This window comes from Tauraco erythrolophus, chromosome 22 (genome assembly GCF_009769465.1).
Source record: "Tauraco erythrolophus isolate bTauEry1 chromosome 22, bTauEry1.pri, whole genome shotgun sequence".
NCBI classification, from domain to species: domain Eukaryota; kingdom Metazoa; phylum Chordata; class Aves; order Musophagiformes; family Musophagidae; genus Tauraco; species Tauraco erythrolophus.
In genome coordinates, this window is record NC_141486.1 from 1,878,408 (window position 1) to 1,906,401 (window position 27,994).

At 52.8% G+C, this 27,994-nt stretch overlaps 1 protein-coding gene across 2 annotated transcripts; it reads left to right on the forward strand.

The window, feature by feature from the left end:
• Positions 1-8,320: 8,320 nt before the first annotated feature.
• Positions 8,321-25,998, forward strand: TPRN (taperin). Of its 2 annotated transcripts, XM_086625350.1 has the most exons (5): positions 8,321-9,253; positions 9,311-10,525; positions 24,922-25,105; positions 25,424-25,551; positions 25,936-25,998. In XM_086625350.1, the coding sequence occupies exons 1-5, from the start codon at positions 8,321-8,323 to the stop codon at positions 25,996-25,998; spliced, it is 2,523 nt and encodes an 840-aa protein (XP_086481476.1). The 2 variants fall into 2 exon arrangements, with proteins under 2 accessions (XP_086481476.1, XP_086481475.1); XM_086625349.1 differs by having other exon boundaries at positions 8,321-10,525; positions 25,421-25,551.
• The last annotated feature ends 1,996 nt before the right edge of the window (positions 25,999-27,994 follow it).

Below are 27,994 nucleotides of genomic sequence, written 5' to 3' on the forward strand. Positions count from 1 at the left end.
TCCTTGTGCCCTGGGTGCCTCTGCAGCATCTTCTCCGGGGGATGCTGAGGCCAGGCCTCGGCAGTGCCCGCGGGGCATGGCTCGCCCGCCCGGCGCTCTGCCTGGGGGAGCTGCGGCTGCTGAGCACGCAGGACAATTTGTCGTTCCACTTCTCCCTGCTTCTTCCAGCCTTCAGCTCCCTGCTCTTGGGGTGCGTCTGTCCGAAGCCCTGAAACCTGTTTGTTCTCCATGATTGCCGTCGGAATTGGCTTGGTGGAGCTCACCCCTCGTGAGGGTAGCTGGAGCGAGCAGCTTACGGTGAGGTCGAGCTCCCGTCCCTGCCTCTTCTCTTAGAGGATCCACAGCCCTTTCACACCGCTATGCTCAGCCCCACCACAGGGAACCACTACCCCAGCTCCTGGGGGGTCTGGATTTGCTTTTAACAAGGGCTGGAGGAATGGGGGCACTTGGTTAACCCTGGAGAGAAGCAGATTAAACTGGAATGGCTAAATTGAGTGCCAACCCTGGCTGTTCACCCCAGCCACACATGGGAGTTTCTGCTGCTCTTGCTGTGAGGCAGTATTGGATGTGACCTCAAACCCGTGTCTGTCCTGGTGGACATCAGCAGAGAGTCTGCTGGTTAAACCATGGCCTCCGCTGGGACTGTGACCTCCAGGAGAGGAGGAGGGTGGGCGGCAAGTGCATCAGCTGTCCAGTCTGCTGCTCCTCAGCCTGGCTCACATGCTGGGAGCAGCCCCCAGCCGTGTGCTCTGGTGCCTGCAGAGAATATTCACTCAGCTGTAGAGGTCTGGGGGAGTTGCTTTCTTGGATGTGACATTTGTCTTGTACTGGGTTTTCCAGAGAGGCTTTTCTCTTTTCCTTTCATTTTTCTGGGAAGGAAAGGGAAGAAGAAAATTCAAGTTACCTGAGGGACGTAGAAATGGGTAGAAAATTGAGATAAAACTTTACGCATCTCTCCTCAACCACCAACTTCCCTTTGCAGCTGACCTCCAGGCCTGGGGTGGGAAATGGATGAGTTAGCAGATAATCCCTTCCTGCATTAAAAAGAAAAACAAAACCAGAAAAATCCCTGTGGCTTTAGCAAAACATCTGACTGCAAAAGACAACCAGCCAACTCATCCTGCCCCATGCAAGGACTCTGCTGTGCACACCCGTGGGATCCCACCCGCTTCTGCCTCCGAGTGCCTCTAGAGCCGCCCGAGCCGTGGCCCGCGGAGGGGTTCCGCTCCGCTCCGCCTCGGCGGAGGAGACTCTGGAAATGAATTTGTTCTTCGTTTCTCAGCCTGGACCTGTCGCCTGCAGCTCAGCACAGCTTTCCTGCTCCAGCGGCTTCCGAAGCGCACGTGTACGTGTGGTCATGGCGTCTCTTCACACACAGGCTCTTTCCCACGTTCTGGGGGAGATGCTCCCCCTCGATTGCCTCCGCTTGTTTTGCCACGTGTGGTGAAGCGTGAGGCAGCGTTATGGTTGTCGTCCGTGCTGTGTTAGCACCTCGCTGGCTCCTGGCACGCATCCGTTTCACAAATAGCTGCTGTTGTTTCAGGACGTGACTGCCTTAGTGACCTGTGGCTGGGAGTTCCTGTTCCCAGGGCTCTGCTGGCAGAGTGACTGCAAACGCTGCTTCGGCATCTTCAGGCAACAGAAGCGGGGTTAGTGGAAAGAATGGAAAATGCTGAATTTTAAATAGCCAGCCCGACGGGATCTGGAAACGGGAGTGCGTCCTTAATCCCGGCCCAGACAGGAGGTGGAACGACAGGCTCACTCTGCTCTCTTGATGTAAGTGTAAACATTCGACTCATCAAAACCCAGTTTAAGAGTCACACTTATTAATGTTCTGGTCCAGGATTAGGTGTGTTACTGTGTGATTAAAAAAAAAATCCTTCCAGGGCCCCTGGCAATTGGCACGTGTTGCCGGAACCATGTATCAGAGGATGCGCTGGGTTGTGTCATCCTTCCTCGAGCGATCGGGCCACACTGCCCACGCCGAGACGTGGATTTGCAGAGACACGTAAAGCTGAATCGCTCTGTGCTCGGGGTTTTGCTGTGCTGATCCCTGGAGCTGATGATACAGACAGCCCTTCCTGAAGGATGCCACGCAGATATCCTCCCAAGGGATATCAATCAATGATTACCATTTTCCACACCATCCATAAAAACTTGTTTGTGTTCCTGTATTTTGTCCCACTGATCGCAGAGTATCCGTGGCTTTCTGCATCTTCCATGGGAGTGTTTTTTAATTCTCAGCTATGGAAACACAAGCCAAAGTCAACTGGAAATTGTTACGGTCTTGATGACAAGTCACCCTCCTAGTAATACCGTATACTCGAGTTGAGTGAGTAAATGGATGGTTTGATGACCATAAACCTGGTTGTGGTCATTGTTACTCCCAGGTGATCCTGCTGTGTAATCAGCAGAATTCAGAGTTAAGATACCAGAGTTTGCTGTCTCTGCCTAAAATGCCAGTGCCCAGTCTCGTGCTGAGGTTGTGCACGAGCTGTCAAGAGTGATAGGACCCAACTACAAAGTGATATGTGAACAAACAGCTACACCTAATACATTAAAAGTGTTATTTTCTTATTGTGCCTCAAGTGTAGCTCAGGAGTTGCCAGGATAGCATACATTTGGGAGTGAAAGATGTTCCTGAGAGTTCCTGTGATACTGCTTTGTAACTGCTTTGATTCAGAACTAAATTCAGCCCAACATACTGCCAATGAGTGGGAAAAACTGAGGCTGGAAGGAATGAACGTTGTAGGCATTAAATGTAAAGCAGCCATCTGAAGGGAAGCTGAGTTGCATTTTTCCATGAATGTTTAGTACATTTTAAGGAAGCAATACAACCTCATAATTTTCCACATTGTTGTATTGCTTTTAGAGTATCCTTAAAATTGACATTGGTAAGGACAGATAAGACCCATCTAGGGTTGTTTCCCATTAGGACAGCGGGGAGGCAGGCTGTCTTGGGTTAATTGGGCACTCCAGTCTTCCTTCCTTAGCACCCAAATGAACTGGTGGTTAGTCCCAGCAGTAATGGCCCTACAAACCTTGGGCAAGAGGAGCCCCTCCACCTGCACCGCTAAGCCTTGAGCGAAGCAAAACGTATTCGCAGAGACCCTCGAGCAGCCGGTGGAGCCGAGCTTCCATCCCGTGTCACGGGGTGGCCCCTCCTGCGGCCCACCGAGTCCCTACAGCAATAACCTGCGGGCACGGCCCTGCTCCTGGTGTCCGTGGGCTTCCTGTGTGTCCGAGTGGCCTTTTCCTCCCGTGGTCGTGCAGGGGACGTGTTGAGTTGTACTTGGGGAATGTTTCTTACCTGGGGAGACTGCACTGCAGTTCAGGGGTGCTGAGGAGGCTGCGGCAGCTGGCAGGGACTGGGCACTGCCACGGTCACACTGGCCTTTGGCTCAGGACCAGCACAGGTGCACGTCGGTGGTATTCAAAAAGTGTGGAGTTACGAGATCATTTTATTTATCTATTTATGTATTTATTTAGTGCTAAAACTCAGTTGCAGCGATGTAGTCCCCACTGCAGGGTCCTGTTAACTCGCAGCTGGTGCAGAGCTGGGAACTCAAGGACAGGTATCTTTGCCCTTACATTTGAAATGCCCTAAAACCATTGCAGATTAGTACAGCCAAGCAAGGCCCTTGGGATCCTGCTCCCCGACGCTTGCTATGCCCCGTGCTGCGTGAGACACGACTTTGCTGGGTGTTAAGATGGGGGTGACGGAAGAAACTAAGTGAGTTTGGTGTTCCCCATCCCAGGAAACCAGGCTAGAGTCATACCTGAATGAGCAAGAAGGGGCTGTAGTTTTTCCGCTGTGTGTTTCCTGTTGTTCTTTAACACCACTATTCCTGGAACCGGGGGTGACTTCAGCTGTGACACCAAGCAACAGCAAAAACTGAGCTCTCATGGGGCTGGGAGTCAATGCGTTTTTGGGATCTTTACTGTTTCCCCTCAGAGTTCAGGCTCCAGTTTTCATCTCCAGCTCCTTTGCTCAGCTGTGAGCCCTCCCTTTGCTACGGCAGAGCTGCCACTGAGGGGGGCATCATGGGTTTTCTGAAAAGAAAATTAAACGTGTGAATAACAAGTAGAAAAGGTAACAGTGCAGGCTTTGAAAATGGATCAGGTAAGAGATCCTGGAGAAGGATAGGTTATATCTAGTAATGCTCCTAAACTCTGAGATATTTGAGCAAGTTATTTTCATCCAAATGAGAAAAAGAAGTATAATTGTCAAAACAACGGGGGGGACCAAACCACCCCAGCGTGCCCATTTGACAAACCACGTGAAGATAAAGCCTATGCTCTCAGCTGAGGTCAGAGGGAGTGGAGAGCACCGTGCACCTTTCAAAACCAAACCCAAGCTGGGGGTGGCTTGGCTGCACCCGCTGAGCTGCTCCAGGCTGCCCAGGCGAGGCTGGGTCTGCGCGTGCCCGCCTGCGGTGTGGCCCAGTGCTCAGGTCCCTCTTCCGCTCATCCCATCTCAGCGGGAAGCTGAAGGCAGAGCAGATGCATAAGGAGCTTGAAAGGTTGGCCCCAAGAGAGCCTCTGGGTCAGAGAACTTCACCTGAGGCATGCCAGTTTGGGGCCAAAGCTGTCTTAAAGTTAACGGAGAGTTTTGAAAACAAAGATTGTAAGCTCTGAGGTCTCAGTGCGCCCTGGACCAGCAGGTGGCTCCTTGGAAAAGTCAGAAGAAAGTTACTCCAAAGCGCTCTCCTTGGTTTTTGAGGTGATTTCTGGCTGGCTGCCTGCTGCCCAGGCGTGGGGCAAACCTGGCTGTGACACAGGAGACGTCTGCCATCTCTGCTGCCTCTGTTAACATGTTTCTCTGAGACTATCTGCTGCTTCGTGTATGATAACCAGGTTTCAAATAATTGAATGTTTCTAGGTTTTAAGACGTGATTTAATAAAAAGACACGTTTCTGGGAAAGCAGGTTTTCTCTCTGTTTGCTTTTTTTTGTTGTTGTTCTCTGACTGAGTTTATAGACCCAGGAAATGCCACTTGGCAGATGCTTTGCTTTGGCAGGTGAGGGAAATAACAGGCACTGGGCATCTCTGAACGGCAGCAGCAAGGGAAATGCTGAAAACTCTAGAGCAGAGCTCCAGAGGTGCAGGAGGCCCAGATGCAGCTAAAAGGGGAGGGAGGTAAAAACTCCTGATGCTTTAAACAAGACCATCTGAGAGGTGCAAATCCAGTGACAGGGACAGTACAGAGCGATTCACAGCTCCAGCAGGATCTGCAGCTTCGTGAGTGCAGGCTGGATCGCTAAGGATCTTACAGAGCATTAAGCATCGTGCCTTTTCCTGGGAGGAAGGGCGATCTCTGAGCACCATCCTAGGCACTGAGAAACAGAGCCCTGGAGAAATTCAAGGGAGGCTAAAGGCCCAAGAATCCCTCTGGGGAAAACAGACCAGCTCCAAAATAAAGCATATCCTTGGGAGGGCAGAAGGCATCGAATTCCAATAAGCCACTTTCTTTGTCACGGCTCTGTTTGACTTAATTGCCAAAGTGAGCCAGTCTGGCTTGAACTCCCAGCTGCAATTTTCCCCTTTATCTCCGATGCTGACAGTCACCTGCATGCTCATCTTCCGTTAAACGCAGCAACTGCAGCCCTCTGAGCAGAGGCAGAAACAGGCTGGGCAGCTCTGTCAGTTGAGGCACTTTTCTTCAGCGCCGGGCTCTCTCAGCCCGTGTTTCTGCATCCTCCCGTTTGGAAACGTTCTTCTCCACGTGCCACCACCACGGTGGGGTGGGACCCGCCGTGTCCATCTCAGCAGTGTGACAGGTGACAGAAATCACTTTCAATCCTTTACCACCAACTGTGCAGCCAGCTTGGAGACCTGGCCACTGTTCTCCCTAAGGCCTTTGCAGCATCACTGGTGCCTGGAGTGGTGGCCAGAAGGACGGTCTTTATCCTGGGACCATTCTATGTTGGCACTGTCCTGTTTTTAAATCAGCGCCGTAAGGTACAAAGTCAAATTTTCTGCAGAAGCCCAGTTACAATGGATTATTTTTATTTACTGCCTTCTTCCCTCTCCCTTTGTGCTCTGTTGCACGTGGTGGTGCGACGGACACAAACCCAGAGCGGGAGCTGCGCCAGGCAGAGTTCCACTCTGCCCTGTAAACGGGCGAGGAAATGAGATGTCTCCTGGGGATTTAAGGTGAAATCATGCGTTCCCTGAGTCCTGCTGGGCCCCGCTCTTTCCCCGTTCCCTTGTCACCTGGCTGTACCTGGGCTTGTCCCAGCAGATCCTACCGTTGCCAGCCCTACCTCCCTCGCAGGCGGTATGTGCCACGTCTGGTGTGGATGTTGTACATGCCATATCCTGCTGCCACATCAGCTGTGCCCTGGTGCTGCTGGGACACCAGGAACTCATGCCTGTGCTACATGGTGGCACTCTGCTGTCACACCCTCCGGGTCCTGTCCCCTGCCATCATCACACCCGGGTTTTGTAATCGAGCATGCGTTTTTGTGCCAAGTGTGAGTGCTGAGCGGGATTCCCAGGAGCCTCGTAGTAACAGCAGTCGAGCACTACTCCGGGGTTAACTATGGGTGTAAATACAGCGACGCAGGGGATTAGGTCCACAGCGTTCGCTTGCCAGCCAAGTTTCACTGTTGAGCCCTTAACACTGTTCCACTGACTCAGCCTAGGAAAGAAACAGTTGACAGAAATGATAGAAGGCTCTCAAACCTTGACTGGCAGGGGAGGAGATGAATAATGACTTTTTTTGTTATAATTTTGTTATAATTTGTTGTTATAATTTTGAATAATATTTTTTTGTTATAAAGGCAGGCGAGCATGCAGCAAAACTAGCAGATGTCAAGTTCAATCCCCACAAAGGGAGGCGTTTTCTTTGCACCAGGTGCAGATAAACTGTGAGATTCATTATTTCAGGATTTATGGGCTTTACACGGGCTCAAAAGCCAACCAGACAAGACCACGAAAGAGAAATCCACTGCGATCTCCCGAGTACAAAGGCACATTGTTGGCTCTGTACGTGCCTGAGCCATGAGTCACCAGAGGCGGGGAAATGTCACTACCCGCTTGCCCACTCTTCATCCTCAACCCCAGACAGCGGCTGCGGCCCCGGCGAGGGCCGTGAGGCAGGATGGTGCAGCACAGACCTGTGCTTCAGCCGAGTACAGCGGATCCTGTGTAAACCTTAAATTCACCCTTGTGTTGTTTAAGCTGAATCGCGAGGAGCTGCCTCCTTCCGTTTAGCTCTGGTTTGCCAGCTCGCAGCAGAGCAGCTCCTAATGGCACAGAGAACATCTGGGCATCACACAGCTCCTGGCACGTGGGCAGGTTTGGCAACAAAATACTATTTTTAGTAGTATCATTTCCAGTTATCGTTTGAAGAAGGTGCAATTGCTCTGTTGGGGCTCAGGAGTGCAAAGGTAAGAGCCTTATCAGCAGCAGACGGTGCCCCTTCACGGAAACACGCTTGTGTTCCCAGCAGCCCGGCTGGAGCGGAGTCGCTCACGTCGAAGCAGCCTGGCACGCCGGGGTGCGGCTCCGCAGCTCCCGGCCGTGCCGGGACAGTGGCAAGTTCTGGCCAAAGGTTATTGACGTCACGGCGTGCCATGTCCCCAGTGCCTCCCGGGCTGAGGATTTTGGCACACACTGTTATCAGGGGGGGTGGAAAGTCGTGAGCCGTCGCGCGATCGTTTCCTGATTGCACAGACTTCCCAAAGAAACCTGCTGGCGGTCGATACCAGGCGCTGCCTGGAAATGACACCGCGGCGGCTCCTTTCCCCGCGTTTTCGCGCCCAACAAGCGGCCGTTGCCGAAGAGCGAAGCCGGTGGGAAAAACGCTTTCCCGCTCCGCCGCTGCGTGCCGTGGAAAGCCCCACTTGTCTCCTCCAGAGCTCTCCTTAGCACGCTCCTTCGACGGGCCCGACAGGACACTCCTCTGGCGCCGATGGCTTCTTCCTTCCACGGCTGAGCCAGTGTTGGGCGATCACAAAAGCCATGTTTTCGCTCCCTTCCCCCTCGGCGGGCGCCACACGGGCCGGTCCGGGATGGGGAAAAAGAGCAGATGAGGGGTTTTTGGGCAGGGTCGGCCGCTGTGGCCCCCGGCAGGCTGCAGACCCCGCGGGGCCGGATCTCCGTGACACCGGCCCCGGGCCGGCGGGCACCGGGACACCCGCAGCGGCCACTCCAGCGGCTCGAGGAGCCGCCTGCGAGCTACGGGCCGCCCCCGGTCATGGTGCCCGCCCCGCGGAGGGCGGCGCGGGGGCGGTACCGCGGCGGGGCCTGTTCAGGTGCGGCGGGCGGAGGCGGCGGCCCGGCCCGGCAGCGTAGTGCCCGTTGTGCCGCCGCCATGAGCAGCACGGAGCCGCCGCTCGGGGCCGGGCCGCGGGCGCAGCCCGCCTGGAAGCGGGAGATCCTGGAGCGGAAGCGGGCCAAGCTGGCCGGGGCGGCCGGCGGCGAGCCGGAGCCCTCGGCGGGGGAGCGGCTGGTGGTGGCGGAGAGCCTGGGCCCGCTCCGCGAGAACCCCTTCATGCGGCTGGAGAGCGAGCGGCGGCGGCTGCGGCAGGGGCTGCCCGGGCACGGCCCCGGAGCGGCGCGGCCGCTGCAGCAGCTGCTGGAGCTGTACAGCGCCGTGCCCGGCATCCGCACCATCCGCGCCGACAACATCCTCATCATCGAGTCCCAGCCCGACGCCGCCGCCTGCTTCGCCGAGGGGGACGCGCTGCCCGGCCGCCGCCGGGACCCGGCCGCCGCCGCCTCCTCCCCGCCGCGGCGCCCCGACCCGCTGCGGGAGCTGCTGGCCCGCCGGGGCGCTGCCCTCGCCGAGATCCGCGCTGACCAGGTCGTCATCTACGAGGCGGCCGAGCCGCCGGAGCCGCTCGAGGCGGCCGAGCCGGGCACCGTCAGCCGCCTCCTGGAGAAGTTCGGGCAGCGACCGCGGGGCCGCCGACGCCGCGGCGGGGAGGCGCTGACCGGGCCCGGGCCCGGCGCCGTGCCAGGCGCGCCGGCTGCCCCTCCGCAGGTGGGACCGGGCTCCCCCCCGGCACGGCCGGCTGCTGCTCCGGCGCTGCCGGGCTCCCCCCGGGCCGCGCCGCCCCCTCCGCCGGCGGTACCCGGCTCCCCTCGGCCTTCGGCTCCTCCCCAGAGGGGACCCGGCTCCCCCCGGGCCTCGGCCCCGAAGGCGGGACCGGCATCTCCGCAGGCTGCGCCCGCCGCCCCCCAGCCGCTGCCGGCTCCCCCCGGGGCTGCCACCCCCCCAGCGGCGCCGGCCGCCCCCCAGCCTGCCGTCCTGCAGCCGGCTCCCCCCCGGGCTGCCCTCCCCCAGCCTGTGGCCCCTCAGCCGGTCCCGGCTCCCCCTCGGGCTGTCAGCCCGCAACCCCCGGCTCCCCCTCGGGCTGTCAGCCCGCAACCCCCGGCTCCCCCTCGGGCTGTCAGCCCGCAACCCCCGGCTCCCCCCCGGGCTGTCAGCCCGCAACCCCCGGCTCCCCCCCGGGCTGTCACCCCCCAGCCCGCAGCCCCCCAGGCAGCCCCAGCCGCCCCCAAGGCCAACTGCTTTCTCCACAAGATCGGCTCCAACTCCTTCACCGTCACCCCCCGGGGGCTGCCCCCCGGCAGCCGCGTCCCCGAGCCCGGTGCCGTCCCCGCCGGCCGGTCCGCGCCGCCCAAGGGGCCGCCAGTGCCATCCGCCAGCGCTTCCCATGCCAGAGCCAACGCCAGGAGGCCAAAGCCGGAGGAGGCCGAAGCGGCCGCGTTGCCCCCGCTCAGTGCCAGTCTGGCCCCCGGTGCCACCGGCTCCACGCAGCCGCTCTCTGCCTCTGCCCCCCGGGCCAGGGGGTCCTTCGAGATCCACCCGGCCCCCAAGCCCGACTTGGCTGCCATCCCAGCCCACGACCTGCAGGCTCAGGCCCTGGCCAAGCTGCGCCTGAATTCACGCAATTCCTTCCTCTTCGTGCCCCGCCGGGAGGGCGGCCCGGCTCTGCCCCCTGCCCAGAGCACCAGGCCGGGGCCGCCACCGTCCTCGGAGGAGAAGGCACCGAAGGAGCCCCCAAGGGCTTCCGCCCCGGCGCAGGAAGAGCTTGTCGCTTCCCCGCCGGTGCCTCTGGATCCGTTGGTACCTGTGACTTACATCGATGACATCGTGGAGCCGGACAGCGGGGAGCTTTCCCCCAGGGCCGGCTCGGCTGTGAGGACGGGGAGCTTGGCGGAGCAGCCTGGAGGAGCTGGCCCTGACCTGGAGATGGAGTTCTCCTCCGTGCCCCTCTACAGACCACACTCTGCCCCCCATCAGAGGGGAGGCAGCACCTTCACTGTCGTGCCCAAAAGGAAGCCCGTCGCCTCGGGGCTGCAGACTGATGCCAGCGGAAGGCCCCAGCGGGAGGAAGAGGAGGAGGAGGAGAGCAAAGGAAAAGGCAAAGCTGTGGAGAACGCTGACGGGCCCCAAGCGGGGACATCCCATAAAAAGCGCTACCCCACCGTGAACGAGATCGAAGTGATCGGAGGGTACCTGTCCCTGGAGAGGTCCTGCATGAGCAAGACGGGCTCCCGCCGCAAGAAGGTAACTGCCCGGGGCACCTCTGCACTGGACAGCCAGGCTGAAAGTAGCTCAGTACTGCTTTTGGTTTGTCTTGGCGTGAGGCACTGGGTGGGAAGGTGGGCACTGGTTTCTGGGCCTTTTGAAAGGCAGAGGCTTGCCCTCGGGGAGGGGGCATTGGGTGCTGCAAGGGTGGGCTAGGACCTGTGAGAACTCCAGCGCCTCACCCGCAGTTGCTTCTTGGAGGTATGATAACGGAAAGGAAAATATTTCAGGTATTTAGAAAATTGAAGTGAGTGGTGTGGTTTGAACAGCTGTGGAGTTGCCCCCCCTCCAGCCCCGCTCGCTGTGTCCAGCGGGTGGTGGCCACATTGAGGTGCCCGTGGTCACTGCTCGGCTTGTGACAGTGCAGTGGGCAGCGTGGTGCTGGCATCTTCCCCGCATTAGTGATCTATTGATAGAGGCTCAGGAATTAGGTCTCTATTAGGCAGAAAGAGATCAGCAACAACTTAACTCCCCGTGATAGGATTGTACCACCTGGCTGCTCGCTCTGCGTCTGCAGCTGCATCTCCGAAAATCCGTGAGACGTCGATTGCTCCAGGCGTCTTTGGAGCGAATGCCAGGTTTGCTGGCTGCTTGGGATCTAACTTAGATCCTTGTGAGCCTTAAATTGAGAATTAATCTTTGCATGGCGTGGTGGAACGTATCTGGATGTGATAAAGACACAGTCATGCTGAAAGAGCGGGTTATTTTGCTGCGCCGGAGGAGTAGGCGTGAATTGTTCGGCTCTGGAAGCAGCGCGCCGAGGTGACACATCCCCATCTGTAGGTCTGCGATGTGACATGTTTTTCCATAGCGGGAAGAGTTGTTTGACGTTCTGTTACCTAAATTTGACTGAGTATTTGATGGACTGAATCCACATGGGTGCCTAAGGCACTGAGCATTATTAATTTGAGGAAATCCTTTGAACAGGGTGCAGCTCGACATTAAGTTCCTTCACAAGAGCACGCTGTCTGTGTTAACTTGATTGTGACTTATGCAGGGAGCGGATCTGGAGCATGAGTGCCATGAGAACCCGAATATCCAAATAAGCAGGAGTGTTGATTCTCACTCGGTGCTCCTCGGTGTAGTTTTTCCTTGTCCTCCTACAGGGAAATGCTTAATCAGACTGGAATTGTTCTGCTGCTGAAATACCTCCTGGCATGCACTCATTCCAGCTGTTTTCTTGGCTCTGCTCAGTTCAGTTTGGGGTATTATGTGGATTTATGTCAAATCAGGTGTGGTATAAATGGTAAAGATATCAAGATAATATGTTACAGTGACAGATGCTCTTAGGCTGGAGCAGAAAATACAGAGGAAACCCTGCGGGACAGCCGCTCTGCGATGAGCCCGGCTTCTGATGCAGCCAGAGGAGCTGATTTCTCTGTGCAGGGCTGCGTTGTTGGGGCAGCAGCCTTGCAGGTAAAGGAATAAAACCTCAAGTAAGCAAAACCAGTTAAATGGTGCGCAGTGGAAGCCATCCTTAACAGTACAAAAAAGGGAGGGAGATGAGGATGAGGCTTGTGCAGCGACTGAATTGTTTAAGGTGGGTCGAACCCTGGAACAGGAATCCAGAGGAGCAGTGGCCCCTCCATCCTTGGAGCTGTTTGAAACTTGCCTGGGGAGACCCTTGAGCAACTAACTGATCAGGTCAGACCTGCTTGGAGCAGGTGTTTGGGCAGAGACCTCCAGAGGTCCCGTCCCAGCCTAAAATATCATATGATTCTTTCAAATTGGTTAACAACTGTTTTGTCTGTTCGCTGTTGGGTTTGTGTGACATTGGCAGGTCATGTAGCTTCTCCGCCTATGTTCTTACCAGCTTAATAGCATTAATTATCCCACTGTGCAGGCACTCGGAAGGTGAAGCGTGCTAAATGCTGCACATCCAGCTGTAACAGCGTTCGCGAAGAATTACACGTGAGGGATGCCCTGCACGAGAACTCCATAAAGGTCTGGTTTCTGAGAAGAGAGAAATTAAAAGGCAAAGGAGGAACTGCCTGTCACATTGCGGAGCTCGGGAGGCTGAAACAGATGGGAACCCTTCGGAAAATAAGATCCAGCTTAAGGAGAAGTAGTAGAGAAACAAGTTCTGGGTGAAATTAAGCGTGGCGATGTAGTGGGAGAAACACAAGGTTTTTCCCTTCCTGCTAGGGGTGGCAAGCATGGAGTTTGACTTTGTAGCCAGGATTTAGAAGATGCTGATGCTGTAGCAAATGGAAAGATTTCTGTTTACTGTTAACCTAGAGAATGTTTGTGGCTTTTACTCTGGTTAATAAGGCTGAGTGTTGATGCCTGAAAAGGAAAGAGCTAGTATTAGGATGCATTCCTTGGTTTCTTCCCAAGAGATTGCTGTGTGTTGCCAAGGCAACCAGCCAAAAACAAGGGTTCTGTTTTGTAGATATGTTGAGGTTTTCAGAAACTTGTTTTTGGCCTGAACTGGGCAGCAGCAGACATTTCCTGTGAGCTGGAAGCTGCAGTTCTTTGAGAAAACCAATGTCTCTTTCTCTTTTGGGGGTACCAAAATCAAACCTGGTGCTGGTTGCATTGAGCAGCCACCTGGGTCTTTTGGGGTGATTCTCTCCAGGCAGACCTGCCAGATGAGCCCACCTCCTGCTGAGCATCTTCCTTTCCAAACCTTGCCTCGGATTTGCTGAAAGGTCTTTTAAGTATGCTCCAGGCTCAAGAAAGTGGTGTTTAGTGAAACTTTGATGACATGGAAATCTTCATCTGTGTGCCAGTATGCAGCAGGAATCTGGGTGAAATAAAGAGCAGGTCCAGCACAGCCTGGAAATGCCACGTTCCTGCGGATCGGCGGGAATCTGTGCTTGCAGTCAGGGCTAATGATTTATTAGGAGGGAGAGAGGCGGTCCTGGCAGTTAGACCGATTGTTTGAGAGATGCAAATGGTGTTTTTCTCCAAATGCGGAAATACAGCCTCCCTTTTCCGTCCTTTCCTCTGGCCACTGGTTGCCTGACTATGGTAGAGATGCCAGCAAAACGGAGCTGACTCGGTCCACGTCCTTCTGTCCACATCCTCTGTGGCTTTTTGGAGTGGGAGGGTGGCTGGGACAGGGTGGAAGCGGGTTCCAGCGCTGCTCTGGTCTGCATGGACGGAGCTCCAGCCCCCTGCTCTCGGCCGCAGGACTTAAGACTTGGCTGTGGCCTGAGGGACGCTACTGGTGTTCAAGGCCTTTTTGGAAAAATAGCTTTATTGCTTCTTCCAGACGCTTCAACTATGCAAAGCAGCTGTTTGTTTTGGGGTTAGAGCTGGTTCTTGAGCTGATGAGGGCGAGAGAGAAATGCTGTTCCTGTATCAGAATGAAAAATGAGTCCCCAGGTCTGTTGTGCAACTAGAGCTGCTGTGGTGGGACAGTCGTTCAGCCAGGGCTGTGAAGGTGAGCGTGGGGTTGTGTATGATGGGACGTGATGAACACCTGTGAGTGGAGGGCAGAGCCCCAGCCGTGCTCGTCCTGGGGCCGAGAGTTTGAGCTCCTGTTCTGCAGGTATTAAGGTGCCCTTCAGGACTGTTCGTCTACTCTGTGGCTGTTTTGGGACCTCTCCAAGCAGTATCACGGTTCAGATAAAGCGGTGGGGGTGTGACTTTCAGTTTGAAAACTAAGTGAACGTTTGCAGCTTTGAAGGGAAGTGCTGAGTTTCAAGGGGAGCGCTGGGCAGCGGCTGGAAGAGGCCGGCTGAGCCGTCAGCTCCGACGGTGAGGACAGGATACGGGCGCAGGGGTGGAAGGAGACCTACTGACCTTTATTCGAGACAGGGAGTGGGTGAGAGGATGCAGAGTGCTGTTGGTGACCTCTGTTCAGGGCTCGTCTTCACACTCTGTTATTACAGCAGTAGTAAAGACACTTCAGGCTGATAGCAGCCCCAGGAGGAAGGGAACGCTTTGCTGCAGGATGTGGATCTTTGGGATCTCAGAGGATAAAATCTAGCTCGGCTGAGCTGGCAGGAACCAACCTTGGTTACCTGCCAAAATAACGTACAATAAAGTTAGCAGCAAGATAGAAATCTAGGTTTCTGTAAAACATGAGTGTTGTGTTGGAGCGAGCGACTGGAAGGGACTGCAAACTGCCGAGCCAGCTGAGGTCCTGGGAGGTAGTCGTCTGTCTCTACACTTCATGTTCTCATCTTGCTGGAAGCTGGGCTCTGCCGTGAAGGTCCCGTGTGTACAGAATTTGCCCCGACTGCTTCTTCCTTATGTCTTGTCGTTCCTGCCGTTCATCCGAAGTCACAGTGTGTTTGTCCTCTCCAGGACTTGGTACCTCTTGGGGACCCTACAGGAAAGGTGATTTCTGGCCAGGCCACCCAAAGTCCTGTAAATAACAGGACTTGAGAGCGAGTAGACATCAGATTGTTGATGAGTTTAAAGTTTATTGCTTGTCACAGTTGGCAGCTTGCCGAGTGCTGGAAGGTGAGCTGCAGCCTTGCGTGAACAGGGCTCACGAGAACAAGGTCAGTGGGATCCAATCAGTTGGAGTTCAGCTGAACTTTTTGAAGTTCCAGCTTACATGGACGTTAGCACGGTCCATTTTCTAATATTTCGAGCTGCGTAATGCCTGCATATGGCTTCCGAATGCCAACTCAAATGTCTGTTAAAAAATTATTCTAAACATCCCTCAGCTTTTTGTTGTGGGCAGGATTGGGCAGCAGTTTTGTTGGTCTAACCTGCTGAACTTCTTGCTTTATAGCTTTCCATCTGTTCCATTCTGCTGGAGATGGTCTCCTGTGAGAACCAGGTGTAGGCTCGAGATGCTGTCAGGGATGAACACTTCCAACTATTGCCCAGACCTGTTTGGAGCAAGTCTGCACAGTGTGGAATCTAAATACTGGTGACTGCCTGAAGTATTTTTTTGCAATGTATAACATAGAGGAACCATAACACAAGTGAATTAACCTGGTGGTAGAAGCAAAAATCTCTCTTAAAAAGTTACTTGGATTCCCTCGTCTCTGTGTTTTGGAGGGGTCACAACAAAGATTTGTGAGTTTTAGGTCTTGAAGAGCTGTGTGTTCTGGTTCTGTTTTCTGTCTCATGGCTGTCATCTGCGGGGGCGAATATATCTGCCACCTTTAAGGAGGGGCTGTAGTCTGTATCTGACATGGATGTATTGAATTTTTGGTAGATGAGGTCAACAGTGACAAGCTCCACTCAGAAAATACATGTCTGGGATGATCAGGCATGGTCCCTGCCCTGCAGAGGTGACTTCCACTGGCTGTCAGATCTGAGCAGGGCAGTTTCACCCAGATTGTGCGATTTCCTCATCCTTTTCTAATTCTGCTGGTTTTTAGCCTACGATGTTGGTGGCTGAAGACTCTAGAAATCAAGATCTGGTTGTGGTTACAGTTTTTAAACCACCTCACAAGCTGTACCTGAGGCTATGGGTGGGGTGGTAGGTTGGTTTTTGTTTCCCCACTGCCTGCCAGCTCCTTGAAGTGCTTGTTCTTTGTTGTACTAAACCCCTGGCAGAGCAGATGAGTCACATTTATCTCATCTCCATACTGGGAAACTTTCTGAGACTGAGATTCTCCATGGCCTCACCCCTCGCATGCTTCACCTCGTGCCGCAGCGAGTCTGAGCTGCTCCCAAATTCCCCGTTCTCTTCCTCCCGTCCCCTGCTTGCCTGATGCTGTTGGCAGCGCGGGAACGGGACAGAAGAGCTAAAATAGAAACTCTTACGCAAATACGAGACCAGCCCGCCTTTGAAGCTGGTTAGGACGTGCCCAGGGCTCAGCCCGCCCCAGAGCTTGAGAGGAGATTTGGAGTGCTTTGTGCTCTGAATTCTGATCACAAGGATTACAGTTAACGTTATCTTAATCGGTTTCCTTAATCTGTGGAGCAGATGAGACACGGTTTATAGTTTCCCTCCATCTCAAGTATTCAGCTTGCCTTGGGTTTGGGTTTTCCTCCCCACTCTGTTTTTTCCTGTACACAGTCGTGGTGTTCCTGAGAAGAGCTGAGGAAGTACATGCTCAGGCTGGCTGGGGCAGAAATCCTGCTTGTCTGTGTTATATATGGGAAATGGTAGGAGAAATTAAAATGTTTCGTTTCCAGGTTGAGTGGCAGTAAAGGAAATCTCGGTAAGAACTGCAGCAGTAGCATTTCCTTCACCTCTGGGGTTCTGCTCACTCCCCTCCGGGCAATTTAAAATCTATTTACAAATCCAGACTCTTCCCAGTGACTGCGGTGGGACCGGGATGTGCCGTGGAGCTGTAACGGTATCTCTCTTGGGACTCCTTGTGTAGGAAGAGTCATGTGAAGTGTCTGTATCACGTGGAGAAACTTCACAAACATCCTGGGGAAATCTGGACTGAAGGAACTTGGTGCTGATGTTTTCCATGAAGTGCCCTTCAGATGATCTTGGGAACTTGGCAGGATGGAGCTGGTGTTTTGTGGGTTTGATGGACTGTAGGCAAGCTGAGGAGAAGATCTCAGACGCTGCAAGAGCGAAACACTTGCGTGCTTAGGGAAATCATATAGCTCGCAGCTAGTGAAAACGCAGGTCCGAGGGCACATCCGCAAGCGCCACGGTGAACTCGCAGCGCTTAGTCACTTCTCTTCAAGGAAGCATCTTTTGCATATTAGTAGTGCAGAAAGAGAGCAGGAGAGACATGAACTCTCTCATGCAGCTAATGCTGCTGACATCACTGAAGCCTTCTGCTCTTGAAGTCTAGAACAAGCTCCTTGCCAGGGTGGGAAGTAATTCTGTTCCCAACCTCCCTGTATTTCCTGGGAAATGATGCTCTGTCTGTTCCATTCCAGCTGGAGACAGTTCACTTGCACCAAACCGTGGTATTTGTTTGGACTGCTCTGGCCGGTCTTGGTTGCACAGAAACATTTGTGGGTGGCACCTCCCAGTGCTGCACCACGTTGGAGCCACAAATTGTAGGCTCGGACTTGCCTGTGCAGCAGAATCCTCTGCTGTTTGGGAGTTTTGCCCGTTGTTTATGAAGATACCAAGTCTTGGCACTAATTGTATCATGTTTGTGCCCGCTCTGTTTGTGTATTCAGATGAGATCTGTTCAATATTTGTAAGGAGATTTGTCCAATTCTTATGGGCCAAGTCATATTTGAATTACTTGTCAAACTGTGGAAGGCTCTGGCTCCTCCGTCCGCAGATGTGCGAAGGAATGAAGGGATCCGTGGGTGAATCGCTGCTTTGTACCGTGTCACACTGAGACTCCAACTGCCCTCGGGTTGCTTGGGTGCTGGAATCTCTTCTTGGCAGTCAAGGGAAGAGTTAACCAAGCTGCCTGCCCTGCCGTGCTCTCCTTGCTTTCCGGGACTGTCCCTACCTGTCACTTCTCACCAGGAATTTGAAACTTCCCCGTGTCTTGTGCAAGGAGTTTAATATTTCGAATCTCCATGCATTGCTCCTACCTACCATGTGCTTCAGCATATTGATTACACAGAGCTGGCTTTGTGGGTTGCCTTGTAAATGGAGACTTTCTTGTTTTGCCTTGTGGCTTGGGAGCTGGGATGTGATCCTGGAAGCAACCTGTCCTTTGCCAGCAACACAGTGCTCCCTTGGCATGCTACTGCTGTAAATCTTTAGTGCTTCTGGCTCTATTCAGTAACTAGCTCTGTGATGCAGTTAATGGTGGGGCAAAACTCAGCGTTACTCTTGGAAAAGCATGATCAAGTGAGCTTATGGTGGAGCAGCCAACCCCTGTGCCCCAAAACTCTTCTTTTTTTTTTTGGTACAGAATGACAGAAAAGTACATTTCTGAAGTGCCATCTGTAGTTTCCTGGCCATGCTTAGGCTGCTTCAGCCATAGCAGTACAGGGTTAATCTGATACAGGAACCAAGCCTCAAGTCCCCTCCATTCCCAAGTGTAACTGTCAGGGAAAAAGCCTGTGTCTAGGAAAGGCTTTGGAGGTACAAAAGCTTCTTATCTCCTGAATGACATGAATGCTTTGGTGATGTGCTGATGCTACTGCAGCCCCAGGGTGCTATTCCAGGCTGCTGTGCCCAGAGACTGTGCCTGGAGTCATTCAGCAATTTGGGCTGACACATGACCATATTTCCAGGACGAGTACAGGCATGTAGCTGAACTCATCGCTAACTCTGATGAAATGGCTAGTTTTCCCAAAAATCCTTTATCTAAAAGTTTTAGAGAGAAAACTGCATCTCATGAGAGTTTAGATCATTGACTGCAGGTTGTAATGAAAAAACGGAAGGTCTCAGCAGAGGTATGTGGCTTATGAACTGCTCCTCTGCCTCCTTCTGCTAAATTTGCTGATCTGTGAGAATACTCACACTGGGTCAAATGGAAGGACCAGGGTAAACCCCTTGCGGATCTTTGTCCACCATAAAATATCTGCTTCTACCCTCTGTTTCCAGTCTCACAAGCAGTTATTTATCTCTGCAGGGACCTTCCCTCTCACTCCATGGCAGCATGGAGCTTGTTCTGTCTTAAGAGACCCACTTCTTCGCACGGATCCTGAGCTGCTCTGGGCAGAGCCTCCACCAACCTACTGAATGGGTTTTGGTGCTCGAGGAGCTTTCATGCCCAGCTTGGGGTGGTGTTTCGTGTAAGTCTCTATGGGATGCTCTGTATCAACAGGCTTCCTGATGTGCTCCCAGCTGTCTGCTGCTGCAGTTTTCAGGTATCTCATGTGATGTCTTGTGCTTCTTGTCTCGACCAAATCTCTGGGCAACCAGTGCGGCAACAAATGTAGTAAAGCTCAATGTAAGAGTGCACAGAAGCACTAGGTGATTTTTTTTTTCTTCAAACCACTGGGTTTTGTCTATGCTTTTTCTGTCAGAGACTTTAATCACTCGCTCTTTTGTTTTCATGTTGAATTGTCATCCACCCTTTCCGCAGATACCAACCAGATATCTACAGAAACCCTCCTGCTGCTGTTGCTGAGAAAGGAGGTGGCAGCGTTTGGCTGACCAGGTGTGAAAAGCTGTTAAACCAGCTGCTTTAAATCACACCCAGCAGCACGTTGGTGGCTTGTGCGTGTCCTAGGGAGTCAGGGCAGTCACTAATTTTTTTCATTTCAGGATCATATCGCATGGGGAGAGAGGATGATTGGAGGAAAATTTCCTGAAAAGAGGAAATCTTGATCCCTGGTGCTACTCAGCTGTTTGGATCTTGTGAAGTACTTGAGTAGCATGACTCCATTACCAAAAAATTGCTGTGTCCCCCTTGTCACCGCGCAGCAGCCGCTGCCCTCTTGTCTAGTCTCCGCAGCAGCAGTACGGTGGGTTTGGATGTGCTGGAGGCACTGCCTGATGTTAGCAGGGGCAGGAATAAGCTCCAGCTCGTGCTCCATGACTTGCCATCCCATCCAGCTCCTCCACACGCTGAGCGGGGACGGCGGCGAGGCCCCTTGCAGCCTCCTGCCAGAGCCACAGGTTCGGGATGTGGCTGTTGGCAATCGCTCTGCGGGGAAGGGGAATGGGCTCAGGCGTTTTCGGTCCCATCGCAGGCTGCTACGATGGGGATCAGTACGCTGACCCTGGCTCTCCTTCCTGGAGTATAGGTAAAGGGTGACTTTTTTGTCTTTTTTCTTTTAATGCCTGGAACATTTTTTTTTTTTAATATTATTACTATAATAAGGTCAGGATTTGGATTGCCAAAGAGGTTGCTGTTTCAAAGGTGTAAAGCACCCTACCTTATCACTTTGGCTTTGCCACACCTGCCAAGAAGCAAATGTGCCAATGGGTGGAGAAGAGAAAAGCCACACTAAAGAGGTTGCTTCTGGAGTTGAGGCTGCAGATTAACCCCATGGTTTGCTCCTGGGACTAATGATGTTGTCCCTGGTTTGTGAGAAGCCGTTGGGTGTTTGCTCTTTCATCAGCTGTGGAGTCTTGTAGACTTTCCCACCTCGGCTTTTGGATGTGAGGTGTCTGCTGACTTTCATTGTTCATGTCCCAGGCTGGTTTCTGTAAACTGATTATTTTTATTTCTAATATGTCTCTGTACATGGGGGCTCTTTCATTGTCGGTCTGGGTGCAGACTGGGTCCTGACAGCCTGCATCCCCTGAAACAAGGTTGACTTTTTTTTTTTAATTTCTTTTCTAAGTGAGCCATGTATGACTACTCAAATTTACGCTTGTTGGGCAATGTTTACCCTGACTTCTCTTTCCTGGGTACTGTATTACTCATTACTATTCAAATCCGAGCAAATAAATAAATGATTTTTGCTATGGCAACAAGAATCTGGTGGCTGAACAGCACACTATTCCCTGAAAAACCTGCCTTATTCTTCCCAGTGTGGCTCTGACTGCTGGGAAGAGGAGTATTAATAGATAGATACACAGTTTTGGGTTGGACCCTGGTTTTGTGTCACAGTTCTGAGTGAAACATTCAGCTGAGCAAATAGTGACAAGTCCCTGCAAACACCCACGGCTTCCTTTCCACAACCAGCAGCTGCTGCTGAGGCAGAAATGGGAGAACTGCTGCTGAGACACGGTGAGCAGAGTCCTCTGATGGGGCTCAAGTGTGCTTGGCTCTTCTGGGATATGGTTTTCTTTTAAAGAAAACTACCCCTTTGTGTTTCCATAAATTCTGTATGATCTGCCAAGAGGCTGGCTGCTGGCTGTGCCATTATCGGGCTTCTGAGTTTTCTTTTTAGATGGTTCCTGGGACTGAATCTGCCTGTGTTCCCTATGCACAGTGCTCAGTTCTGCTTGTCAGCTGCTTGGAGAGTTTCTTAAGGCAGTTGTGTTGACCCACATGTCCTCTTGTTTTGCCTGAGTAAGCTGCCCTTCATCTTCTTCTTCATGAGGGTGATGAGGAACTGAACAGGTTGCCCAGAGAACTTGTGGCTGCCCCATCCCTGGCAGTGTTCAAGGACAGGTTGGACGGGGCTTTGAGCAACCTGGTGTAGTGGAAGGTGTCCACTTTGTGCTGCTTTGTGCTCCCCTTGAAATGCCTCGTGCTTGGGGAAAGAGCTCGCACGGAGAACCCAGGTGATGCCACGGCGGGTTTGTCACTTTGGCTGCTCTTGGGGCTCCTGCTTGGCGTGGGCAGGGGCGAGGGAGCGCCTGGCAGGTGTGTGCAGGCACAGGGACGGCAGCCACTCGTGCAGAGCTGGTTTGCAGGAGCCCGACCCTGTGCCAGCACCTGGTTGTTCCGCCGGTGTTTGCTTTGCCTGGGTGCGTCCAAGTGCCTCATTGCGGAGCGGCCGTAGGGCTCTTTCTGCTTCTCGGTAGCTGGGCGCAGGGGGTGGGACGCTACTGTAGAGCACGAGAACGTGGGTGTTGGAGGAGAGCATCTTGTGCCAAGGTGTGCTCATGCCAACCAAGGCTGCCTGGCATCAGCCTCCACGTAGGCTGTGCTGGCCCAACCGGGGGTCGGGCTGAAGCAGCGAATTATCTGGTTACGAGCTCTGGCCCTGGGTGCGTGGGGCTGGCACCGCTGTGGTTAATAATTGCTCTTTTTGAGTAGCTTCAAAGTTGCCTCCTACAGCGTTGGGGCCTCTCTGCAGCAGGTACCCAATGTACCCCATGGCAGAGTGTTCTGCAGGACACCCAGCCCGGCTCCGGAAGCCAGCGTGGCCCGGGTCGAATTGGCTGTGGGCGAGTGGGAGCTGCTTTAGTTCAGGGCTTAGGCTGGGCTGTTGGCGTGTTGCCTCTGGGCACTGCACAGGGGGTGTTTCTCCATCATTTCTGCTGCTTTCTACTCTTTGGTTTTCCTCCCTGTTTTCTCCTCCTGCACGCAGCTTTGGTCTAAATTGGGCTCAAAGTAATTTTTCTTAGAGATTTCCTCCTGATAGCGCAAAACCAGGAGAACTTAGTTCCATCTCCCTAGACTAAATTCTAAAACCAAGGCACACCTCTCCTGTCCCCTTTATTGTCCATGTTTAGCCAAGTACTTCTTGCCTTTCAGCACAGTTGCCAGCACTGGTAGGCAGCCTGTGTGCAGTGCCTGGTTCTGGGATAGCTTCTGAGCTTCTAGGAGCCCTGGGCACCTCCACCCTCGTGGCCTTCGTGCCTGGCAGCGTGGCTCATCCCTGCAGTACAGACGCCACATTGTGAGCGGTCGCTGCCCGCTCTGCTGCCTGGCTCGGATCAGGGAGCATCTAGGTCAGTGGCAGGGGTGAGAAATTCAGGGAACAGCAACTGGGATGCTCTGATCTTCAGGGCCGTTTTATTCCAACCCCTTTTCTCTGAAATACAATCATTCCTCTCCCCGTGCGTCATCTGGAGAAGGTCAGAGCAGCTCGGGGCAGGGAATGGGGAAAGGCAGCTGGTTGCCCTCTCTGTTATTTCCATCCTGCCTTCTCCTGGGAGCATGGGGAAGGCAGCCAGCCTGTGTCCGAGGTACATCCCGGTCTCAAGCAGAGCAGCACACAGCTCCATCGTGCGTATTTGCGGTGCAGAGGAGACATTAGGTACTCGCTCTGTTACCTGGGTTTGATTCCAGCCCCCCTCATTGCTTTTCTGGAAGGCAGCAGGGAAACGCTCACTGTTTCTCCTTGAAAACCCGTATCACCCACGTAGCTCCAGCCTGGCTGTCCGTGGGCAGCGCTGAATCACGCAGTAGCCAGCTGGTTCCCACTCGCTGCTGGATTGCAGGCTCTGGTCCCCTCCTGCAGTTGCAGGTTCACCTTCAGAAGACCCCGTTGCGCAGGAGATGTGGAGAGGCAGCAGCTGCTGTTGCAAGAAACACGTGCGTCTGGGCAGCACGCGTGGTTGCTCGATGCCTGCTCGGCGCCACGTGCTGTTTCTCAGGCTGTGGTGTGGTTTGTATATGAGGAGGGCTGCAAATATGGCACATGGGGCAAATGTGCTGCCCTTTCTTCATCCCAGTTATTACACAGCATCAGAAGAGATTTCTGAACCAGCTCCTACCACCCATGATAACAACCATGGCCTTTTAATTCTGTCCATAACCCTATTAGCTCAATTTTAATTGTAGTTAGAAGTAAAGGGATCACAACACCCTTTTAGGCAGCTGCTCCTGAACCTTCATCCACGTTGGCTAGATACTTCCTTGCTTTTGGCGTAAATTTATTCCTGGCAAGCTTATCCTCCTTGTTTGTCTGTTGTGTGCTGGCATCAGCAGTTCTTCTCTGCTCCCTGGTGTTTATTTTCTTGGTGTACTTAAAAAGAGCCGTTAGGCTTTTTCTCAACCTACATTTTTGTTTGCGTGAACAGGCTGGACCTCCCTCCCCACCTGTTGAGATGACTTGTGACCACATCTTCGAAGCAGAATGGTAGATAATGATTAGGACATGCAAGGCTGCAGGGGAACAACCTCTTCCCTCAGCTTTTCCTTTCAACTTGGAAGAGGACATCTGGAGTTACTGTGTCTGGGTTTGGGTGTCCTGCTACAGCATAGGTGCAGAAATTAGAGCAAGTCCGGTGGAGGCTACCAAAGTGCTCCTGGGGCTGGAGGAGATGGAGTATGGGGAGAAGCTGAGGGAGCTGGAGGCGTGAAAGGGGGAATCCAGTCACTGCCTTATGCTACCTGCTGGGTGTTACAGGGAGGATGGGGCCAGTCAGTCTCTATTTCCAGTGGAAATGCCCTGTTCTATTCCCGGTTTATTTAAGCAGAATCCTAATGATGATTATAGTCCTGTGGCAAATCCAAAATTTTCCTTCTCAGTTACCCACAGGTGATGAGCTTCTCTTAGAGAAAGGATTGACCTTAAACATTGTCCCATTTCTAATGTTCTTGCTCTCCAGTTTTCTGAATGACCCGTAAAAAAATCTGGTTTTTTCCATGATGAGCTCCCATGTTGGAGTCATCTTCGTTCTCAGTCTCCCACTTACTGCAAAGAATACTAGTGAGAATACAAAATAAATCTGATTGCAAAACAGAACCTTTAAGTACCTCCCACTTGTCCAGTATTTTCCCCCTCTGCTACCAGTTGTTACCATCTCTCCTTTAGCTGCTTCCATCTTCTCGCTTTTGGTATTAAGCCCTGTTTTTATCCAGCTCAAATAGCTTTTTGCCAGGACGACTTTCCCAAAATGCAGTCCTGATCACTGATGTTTCTGCTGTCTAGCACATGGGTACACAAGTGAGTAGGCAGACTTTAGTGATGTCATCTTTCCAACATGTGGATGCTTTCCTGTCCTCCTTGGCAACACTGATCCCTCTGGAGGGACCCGCCGACAGCTTCTCCTGGCTGCTGAGCTTCACAGTGTTAGATGATGGCAAAGTGTGTGTCAGGGCAAAAAGCCAGAGGTACCTTTGACCTCTCAGCCTCCTGACTCCATCCCATCTGCCTGGCTATCTGCATTTGTAGTTTCTCTCAGCGTGGTAAGAAATTCAGAAAGGTGGAGGGATACACAATGGCTCCCTTAAACCAGGGTGAAACCCTGGAGTGGGAGGTGGGCTTTGCCAGAGCAAATGTTACAATCAGTGGTTTCTTGTGCTGCTTTCTAATAATTCTCCTTTGCTGTTGTCTAGATGAAGATCTCTTTCAATGAGACCAGTTTACAGACTATGTTTGAGTACCCGTCAGAGAGCTCACTGGCAGAAGAAGAGGAGGAGGAAGAGGAAGGACATGCTTCTGAAACAGAGGATGACAAGTCTTGCACCTTTTACATTCCACGCCCAAATAGCACTTTGCATCCCGATACACCTAACTCGGGTGAGCGAGGCACTGCGATGGCACTGTGGGGTTACTGGTGGTGTCAGACACTGTCCGTGTTTCCTACAGCCCCTGATGGGGCTCCCCACAGGGGGAAATGCTGGGAGGTGACTTCTGTGGAGTACTGTGCTCTTCTATAGGAGGAGCCTCCCATGGAGGTGACTTCTGCCAGCTGCCGGCAGAATCGGGGCTTAGTGGGGACAAGGCAGAAGGGGGAACTGCAGATGGGCAGCTTCCATGCTGTCCCTGCCAGGATCTTGATCCTGCTTCCTTTCGAGGTGGTGAGAAATATTCACCTCAGCTTTGTCCTTCCAGCAGATTTATCCAGCTACACCCCAAAGCACTCCGTGAAGTTCAGCGAGTGGCAGGAGCAGAAGTATGAGGAGATGCCTGCTGCAGAGGGACCCCCCACAAAGGAAACTGATTCCCATGGGAGCCAAGTCATGGTGAGACTTTAAATAAGCAGGTTTTGGCTTTCTCCTGCCGTGCTCTTACCCGACTCCCGGGTTAGTTTGGGCAGTGGATGGGACGGGATGTGCCTTCGGCTGAACACCTGTGTTTGAGCAGTGGCACACCTCCCTGGGCAGTGAACACGGAGGGTTCAACGCAAGGTCCCACTGCACTGGCAGACCTGCCTTTTCCTGTCTGTGTAAAGGAGACTCTGGGCAGCTGGCACCCTTGGTACTCCAGGGCACGTTTGGAGGGGGGAAATTAAATGTGCTCATTAGCCCTGGGCAAGGTGCCAAGGCAGCCTTCACTGTCCAAAGGTGTGGGTAGTCATTTGCTTTGGATTTGATGACACCTCCCTGTCAACTCTGCTTTCTCCACAGCTCACCCCAGCAGAGAAGGGCGGACTCTCCGATTTCAGCAGCGAGCCCGCTCTGTATTTTTGATGGCTTCATCTTCTGGTCTGCAGCAGCAGCTGCTGGACAAAACGTGTCAGCGCACCTTCCGAATATCCATGCGGGCACCACGGAAATAAGCTTCTGGGTCCCTCCCTCACCACAGTTTTCATTGGATCCTGATGCCAAGGGTGGACTAGATGCTATCGGGCATCTTCAGAGAATATTTGCACTGGATTCTGGGACCTCACTACTACTTTTAAGGCATATGATTTGTTCTCCATGTGGCCTTGCGTATTCCTTGTTCAAGATCAGCTGCCGATTAGGCAAGCGTGTTAAGAGCAGATCTGTGGTCCTGGGATGGATGTAGGTTCTCCCAGGGCTTATCTATGAGTCCCTCTCATCCAGGCATTGTATGGGGTCTGGACAGCTTTTGTAACAGTTCGCCCATCAGAGGCCCCAGTGAAGAACGGTTCTGGAGTTGGAGCACTGGGAGTATCTGGGTGGTCAGCTGGATTCACAGAAGTGGTTGTGATTTGTCAGCTAGATCGGGTGTCAGTTTGGAAAACCATTGGAGGTTCATGGTTTGGTCTCAGCATGTTTCTGGGTCTAGTTTCACTGAACCATCACGGAACTGATATGCCAGTTACATTCTTGTGAAGGAAGCAGAACACGCTGTGAAGGATGGGAAGGGGAATAAATGCCTTTAGCTTCAGGTGTTACTTTTGCACTCGTCTGTAAAGAAGCGTCCAGACTGGCTTGAGCCTCTTGAAGATTCCCAAACATTGGCCATAGCTTTGATCTGTCCGTACCCAGCTCTGGTCTCCAGTCCCTAATAACTGCTATACTTCAGTATAAACACTTCAGTTTGCCAGTTCCTCTTGCTGCTGTGTTCCAGGATCTGACAGGGCCAGGCCCAAGATTTATCTGTCGTGGCTGGTGGGGAGGCTTCCTTCCAGCCACGCTCGCTCTGCTCCTCTAACGCAAAGCGCGGGAGGGCTATTTCACTCCTTTCTTCTGCAGAACTTGAACAAGGAATATGTTTTTTTTTTTTCCTAGGATTTTTATAGTTCTATTGTAATTGTTTAACGCAGCCAGTATGCAAAGGAATTTGCTAGACTCTTCCATTTAAGTTTTCTACTACTGTAAACTCAGGGTCCAAATTGCACTCTGGAAAAGATGGAACACTGCTGCTAATGTGATTGTACTTCTGGGATTAAAAGAGATGCAGTTGGAATAGATATGGCCTCTTTGGGCTTTATGAAATGAGTGGTACCCCAGCACGTGGCTCTATCCAAAGGACTGGGCGTGTGTCTTGGGTTAAATTTGACACTTTTGTTGGTTTGTCTGTTATACATAGATGATGAATGTCTAGTCAAGGTGACACTGGTCTATGAACTGCAAATGCTCTGCATACCTTGCACTTGTTTTGGTGTGTATTGTAGCAGCAGGAGGAAGGTTGTTCTGCTGAAAAATACAGTCAGGACTAAATGTTAGGACATACCTACTTGTAGCTGTTCTCTTCTTCTGACCTAGGTGCCTAAATATTTCTGGAAAGGTAATCTGAAAAAAAATATAGACACTCGGCGGCTTGTTAGATGTTGTCTGAAGGGGCCACAAAGGAAACTTTCCATCTCCTTCCACTTCTAAGGCTTGTCCCTTTTCAAGCTAACTCAAGATCTGCTCCTTGCCAGGGGCGGCATGTGGCTGGCAGCGCTTCTGCGTCTGACGTGACACAAATACCATGGAAACAGCAGTGAATCCGCTGTGCTAAGGCATCTCCCAGTAATGAAATTCTTCAGGACAAGAGGCTGAGACTGGGATGAAATGAGTTAAAAATGCAGGACTGCTAGTGACTGCTGGATTTAAGGCATGAGTAAGTTACCAGACATGTGGAGTTAAACACTGAGCAGTGCCCACAGCTGGTGGCAGTGCACACAGCCAAAGGAGATCAGGGACTATCTTTGAAGAAAAGGTTATGCACAGCTTTTCTAGCAGAAAAGGTCCCAGTGAGCATCTTGCACTATGGAAAAGCTCAGCTCTGTTT